Genomic DNA, 7,502 nt, shown 5'->3' on the forward strand with positions numbered 1-7,502 from the left:
ACAGAGACATAAATGTGAATCAATATGTTATAATAAAGCAAGATGAGTTTTTTCATTATATTATTTGAAAAAAAAAAACTACGAATCACAGAGGAGAGGCAAGAGATTCCTCCCATCATCACTATTGATCGGTAGCCGTCAAAAAAATAAAAAGCTGAAAATGTGTCTTGTGCAAATGGAGCCATGTTTGTGGCGGAAAGTGCATAAAGAAAGTGACATGAAAATAACATCTCCATCGTGAAAGAGAAAGAAAGAATCCTCCTGCAAAGCCGGCCAGCCGGCCAGACGGCCAATCCCAAATATGATAGAAAATAACTTAGCATATGTCACTAAGAATATTCCTTATCCTAATGATGTAACAACATCGTAAAAATATACACAATTCTACTAAAATTAATTAATATCCTTATTCATATTTCATATATAATAAGAGCATCATACGGATAAATTCTGACATCAATTAACCTAATAAACATTATATTCAAGAATTATGAGTGATCCTAAAATTGTACTAGTCACTGGCTGTGCCATAGGTGGCATTGGCTATGAATATTGCAAGGCATTTGCCGAGAAAAATTGCCATGTCTTTGCTTCAGACATCTCAACAAGGATGCAAGACATGAAACAATTGGAGTCACACAGCAACATAGAAACACTCGAAATTGATGTATCTTCAGATCAAAGTGTTAATTCGGCGGTTTCAACCGTTATATCAAAGCGCGGTCGCATTGATATTCTGGTTAACAACGCCGGCATAGGTAGCACCGGTCCGTTAGCCGAATTGCCACTCGACGCAATTCGCAAAGCGTGGGAAATCAACACGTTGGGACAACTTAGAATGGTTCAGCATGTTGTCCCTCACATGGCTTCTAGCAGGAGTGGGAGAATAGTCAACGTTGGAAGCATTGTGGGAACCGTGTCGACGCCTTGGGCCGGATCTTATTGCTCGAGCAAGGCAGCTGTTATCGCCATGTCGAACAGTTTGCGGCTCGAGCTGCGGCCGTTTGGGATCGACGTGGTTCTCGTCCTCCCGGGATCTGTTAGGTCTAATCTCGGGAGGGCGAATTTGGAGAGATTGGGGAACCAAGATTGGAAGCTTTACAAGGAGTTTAAGGATGCTATTGCGGAGAGAGCGAGAGCTTCTCAAGGAGAGAAGGCAACGGATGGAAGAGTTTTTGCAAGGCATGTTGTGAACAAAGTTTTGAGGACTAGACCACCAAAACAAATTGCTTTTGGTCACATGACTGGCTTGTTTGCTTTGCTTTCTTGGTCTCCCATTTGGGTTAGAGATATGTTTTTTTCTACTCGTTTTGGCCTAAACAGAAAGCTATAATAAGGATTTGAATCTGTTATTTAACTTGAGAGAAACCTTTGATCAATTTTTACTTCGGTATCTGGCATATTGATCAATTGATCTTGATTCTAGTACCGAACACTTCCAACATAGTTGTTCTATTCATAATGATAAGATTCAAACGTGGGGTGGGATGTGCCTCATCCCACTAAGCCAACTGGTCATTGAACTTATTTAACTTAATCTCTAGTATTGTGTCCATTTATTTATTACTAGCGGCTCAACAGGCACGGTAGCCACTTTTCCATTGAGTTAAAAAAATGTTTTTATATTTTTATTTTTAAAATTATAAATTTAATATCAATAATTAATAAATAAATTATAAAAATATAATATTTTAAGTACTTTAATATATGTAAAAAGTATAAAATAAATAAATTTAAATTAAAAAAATAAATTATGAAGTCATTTTCATTTTTTTATAGAAATATATATATTATATCATGATTTTAATAATTAATATAAAATTTAAAAAATTGAATAAATTATAAAGTCATTTTTATTTTTTTTATAGGAGTACATCTATTATATCATGATTTTAATGAATTTAAATTATAAAATAATTTTTATTTTTTTATAGGAGTACATCTATTATATCATGATTTTAATAATTAATGTAAAATTTAAAAAATTAAATAAATTTATATTTATTTTAATTACATTTAAGAGTGAATTATATGTATTCCTATAGTTAAGAAATAAACTTAACTTCTTCTATAATAATTAATTTTTCAATCATTTAATTTATTAAAAAATATCTCATGTTTTAATTTATCCTAAAAGTTAAAAATTAAAACTAATGTTCATACTTTTTTTATTGACGGAACTAAAATAAAACATAAAAATAAACCTGGAATAAAAATTAAAATACAAAATTTTGAATCCCAAAATATAAAATAGTTATAAGATTAAAAAAATTACTTAAATATAATTTTTGTACGGTATTTCATGAATGAACTTAGATGAATGAATATTATATATAAAATAAATCATGATATATTGGTACAAAAATTATTCTGTGTAAAGTTTTTTAAAAAAATATCGTCCTGTTAAACTATTTTACTTTTATTCTTTTAAAAGTATATCCATAATAAAAAAAATCTGCATGAATGATTTACATACAACAGAAAACTTTTAATAAAGTTGCTGTGAAAATGTGTGAAAATTATTTTAATAATAAACTTCTCTTATTAAAGATAATATTGAAAATTAAATTTAGACGCCAATTGATATTATATATTATATAGGTACTTAGAGTATATTAAAAGGGTATGATAATAATTTGAGGAGATAAATTATTCTGTGTAAATTTATTTTTAAAAAAATTGTCCCTGTTGAACTATTTTACTTTTATTCTTTAAAAATATATCCAAATAAAAAAAATCTGCAATAATAATTTACATATAATAAAAAAAATCTTAGTGAGATCATTATGAAAAAATAGGTAGAAATTTTTTTATTTAACCTAACTGGCAAAAGAATTTTTTTAATAATAAACCTTTCTTTAGGAGTAATATTGAAATTTAAATTTAGACACAAATTATCATTATATATTGTGTAAATACCAAGAGTATATTAAAATAATAGGATAATAAATATTTAAAGAGAAAAATTATTCTTTGTACATTTATTTAAAAAAAATGTCCTGTTTAAACTATTTTATTTTTACTCTTTAAAAATTCGCAACAATGATTTACATCCAATAGAAAATTTTTAATAAAGTTGATATTTAAAATGGGTAGAAGTTTTTTTATTTAGAATAACTGACAGTTGTATTGAGAATTTTTTTTAACAGTAAATCTCTTTCATTAAGAACAATATTAAAATTTAAATTTGGACAACAAAACTCTTGGTATTATTATTATATATTGTTATAGATTACCTGTAATATAAAAATATTATTCAAAATGCTTAATAAAATATTTTTCTATTATAATATTAACCCTTTGTATAGATATTTTTAAAAATAACAAAATACTTATATTAAAATATTTATATTTATTATTAAATATTTATCTTTTAAAAATATTTATAATTATTATTATTTTAAATATTTTAATTATCTTTAGAATACTATTAATAAAATATTTTGGTAATAATTTTTATATTTATTATGTTTAATTTTTATATTATTAAAAGATAAGTATTTTAATTCATTTTATGATTGAGAGTGAGTAGTTTGATTTTAATCCCTTTTACTGTTGAAAGGGGAAAAGTTACATAACTCTCTCGTTAGGCATTAGTTAATGGAGAGTTTACAAAACGGAACTGAGTACGTAGTTTTAGTTTATAAAAATAGGGGCCATTATATATTGTTATAGATACCCAAAACAAAATGATAAGATCTATAAAAAATTATTTATTATTGCTAATTATTCTTTTCCTCCTTTCATACATGGCATGGAAAATCAACATTTGGCATCGTCGTTATTTACTTCATAAAACCACAAAAACTCATCCAAATAATTGTTATATAATCACATTCAGAATGGAGAAGAGAATTAAGAAAAATTAAAAAGGATAAATTATTGAAATGAAGAATTGAAGAAGAGGTTACGCATTTTTACGGTTTATTAGTGAAAATACAGAATGAAAATGAGATAGAAGAATATGTGTTGTTGTTAACGGTGAAAGTTTTTTTATTTAAAATAACTGACGCATGCATGTACGGAGAACTTCTATCATTAAGGACAATATTGGAACATAAAATTAGACACCAAAAACTCTGTTTTGGCATTATATATTGTTATAGAGATACCCAAAACAAAATGATAAGATCTATAAAAAATTATTTATTATTGCTAATTATTCTTTTCCTCCTTTCATACATGGCATCGAAAATCAACATTTGGCATCATCGTTATTTACTTCATACAACCACAAAAACTCATCCAAATAATTGTTATATAAGCACATTCAGAATGGAGAAGAGAATTAAGAAAAATTGAAAAGGATAAATTATTGAAATGAAGAATTGAAGAAGAGGTTACGCATTTTTACGGTTTATTAGTGAAAATACAGAATAAAAATGAGATAGAAGAATATGTGTTGTTGTTAACGGTGGAAGTTTTTTTATTTAAAGTAACTGACGCATGCATGTACGGAGAACTTCTATCATTAAGGACAATATTGGAACATAAAGTTGGACACCAAAAATTCTGTTTTGGTATTATATATTGTTATAAATGAACAAACACTTGAATGGCTTCTCAACAAATTTTAAATAAAATATTTTGATTTTTAATAAAATTTTATTCTTTATAAATTTTTGAGAGTTATTCTTGTATAGATTGATTTCTTTGTTGTTTTGAAAGACGACAGTTAATTTATTTTATCATGATAAATTTTAAGATCTAATTATGTTATAATAAAATTTATATGTTAGGAATTTATTTGTCTAGCATAAATATAAAAAAAGTACTATATATATATATCAAAAATTAATTATCAAATTAATTATTATATATTTTTGTGTTAATAGATGAATAATTTAACTTATTTTATTTTATATATATTTTATATTTTAATATATATTTTAAATTTGATTTTAATAGTAATTTTAGTGTGTGTGTAACATTTTTCATTATTAGTTAGTTAAAGAATATATTCAAATTTTACGAGAACACAATTTCAATTTTATGGTGTAAAAATCACTTTAGTAAAATATTTCACTAAACAATTAAACAAACTACCTAGGCACCTAGCTATATATAAGCAAGTCTTGACCTATATTAAGAAAATTAATACTAGAAGATTATATGTGATAAAATCATATTGATAAAAATTACGTAAAATTTGTCAGTATATTAATTGTTTGTATAGTTTACACTGCATCAAATTTTAGATTTTTTTTTTTTTGACACTGCATCAACATTAAAATCAAATCCGTTTAAAATCAAATTAACAACAAATCGTTATTTCCTATGCGGATATGTGATAGATTGCTAATTAACAAGGAATTTGCACTCCCTTAGTGAGAGAAAGAGCACAAACATGCTATCCCCAAATTTGTCCCACATAAAAATTGAAAAATAGTAGATCGAAAGAAAGCAAATTTTGACAAGGAAGTAGAGGGACCAACTTTTATGTCATTGACTATTGTCTTAATTTTAAAAAATGATATTGGTATTATTTTTATGTATATTTATTTATTCTTTTAAAATATGAAATAAAATATGTTTATTTTTTATTTTTATTAATTACTTTTAATATTAAGAATAAAAAATATATACATAAAAACCATACGCATATAATATTTCTCTATAATTTATTTCAATTTCAGTGAATAAAAAAATGTTAATTGGTGTCTTTATTAGTAGTGCTTGGTGGGGTGTACATATAGTACATTTTCTCATCATTACAACCAATCAAAAAGAGGGTCACTTTCTCTTTCTCAACATTCCTCCTAATCCGATCTCTCTTTTTATTCTTGAAACAAAATCATGCGCTCTAGACTTCCTGTCTGCATGAAATTGGTCATGCAAATATGCATGCAAAACTAATGATTGTATCGGTCAAACGAAATTTATATATTCTATTATATAAAAATTAAATTTTACACCTAATAATAAAATTAACAAAATACGTAATATATTTTTGAGAATATTTATTTATTTATTTTAATTTATTAAATTTAATTTATTATAATAAATTAATTATATTAATTAATTAATTTAATTAAATATTTAAATATTACATAATTTATTATAATTTTTATCAATCAATTAATTATAATTTAAATCATGTGATTATTTTATTAAAAAATTATTATTTTTTAATATATTTATAGACAATACATATATTAATTATAATCATAAATTATACTATTTCATTTTAAATGACTTATATAATGATGACATCATTTATTATCATAAATATTGAATTAAATAAGTTATTATTATTTTTAATTTGAAATTAAATGAGAATAAAACTAGAGATACTATTTTATTTGGGTTTTAAGATTTAATAAGTACTACACTCAAATGTAAATAGTGACTTCAGGATTTTGGTTCCCAACACATCAAAGCCGCCTCCGTAACTCTTTTTCCATTAAAGGAGTTGTAATTCAGTCCTTTCAGGAATACATAAGGCTTTGGTTGGGAAATATCAAAAAATCAAAACTCTATCAATTATACTCATGAATTTAAGTATGTACGCTTTTGCGTTATCAACTATCTTTCTTAAAGATTTAATATGGATGATATCATTGGAGTTAAAAAATCCTAAAATTTCCAACAATTTAACTATATCCTTTTTCTTCTTAAATAAATTCAAACTTTCACTATTTTTTTACAAAATAGAAATAAGAGAATATACACAAATATATAATGTGACAGCAAATCATCATTCAAATAGTGCATAAAAGACCTAAATGGTGGATGTTACATTTATGTATATATGTAAGAATGGTTGTAATCATAATACTCAGAGCTTAATAAAACATAATGTTATTGCTTCTTATGTATGACCAAATAGAATGAAAAACACCATTTTTCAGTATTTAAAGTCACAACTTGCATTAGCGAGTAACTGACTAAATAGAATGTGTTTAGAATAGAAAACATATAAGATGAAAGACATATGTACCTCAACTCTATGTGACCTATTCAGTTACAAGAAGTAAAGTTTTATTTGCGAATTCTTCGTATCTTTTTTAATATGAAGTTAGAATCTGTTAGATGATAAATTAGACCGAAGAAAAAAGAGATAAATGTTAAAGATTGAAGCAAGAGTTATGGTTATTTTAAACCTGAATAGCATGTCCTGTATGTCTGACCACTATCATTCGAAACTCTCTTTGTATTTGACCGATTGTCAGAGACATGTTAAAAAAATATAACAAAAAAAAATATCAGAATTTTATTGAAGAATTCTTCTATCTTCTCACAAAATTATAAGACTGAAAGAATAGGACAAACAAAATAACAGAATATAAAATGCTCCTTTACATTTTAATTATGTATTATTTATACAATGTCAAAATTGTAATGCCCTACCACACAAAATCTTATGCTTAAGTCATAAGACAGAGGTGGTGAGGTATTACGACCTCTAAAAATAAAATTATATATATAATATAGTGAAAAAGATTTATAACTAGGAACCTTAGGATAAAAGGGGAAAAGCAAAATCGTTAACTCGAAAAGCG

General features: G+C 25.3%; 1 protein-coding gene across 1 annotated transcript; it reads left to right on the forward strand.

Moving 5' to 3' along the window:
• The first annotated feature begins 442 nt into the window (after positions 1-442).
• Positions 443-1,333, forward strand: LOC107617441 (short-chain dehydrogenase PC-15-like). The gene has a single exon (XM_016319202.3). The coding sequence runs from the start codon at positions 491-493 to the stop codon at positions 1,331-1,333; it is 843 nt and encodes a 280-aa protein (XP_016174688.1). The 5' UTR covers positions 443-490.
• Positions 1,334-7,502: the final 6,169 nt, after the last annotated feature.

Source organism: Arachis ipaensis, chromosome B1, assembly GCF_059453495.1.
Source record: "Arachis ipaensis isolate K30076 ecotype BB chromosome B1, ASM5945349v1, whole genome shotgun sequence".
Classification (NCBI taxonomy): Eukaryota; Viridiplantae; Streptophyta; class Magnoliopsida; order Fabales; family Fabaceae; genus Arachis; species Arachis ipaensis.

Excerpts from the sequence above, each read along its gene's own strand:
- LOC107617441 (XM_016319202.3), top strand. The coding sequence starts at position 491 with ATGAGTGATCCTAAAATTGTACTAGTCACTGGCTGTGCCATAGGTGGC.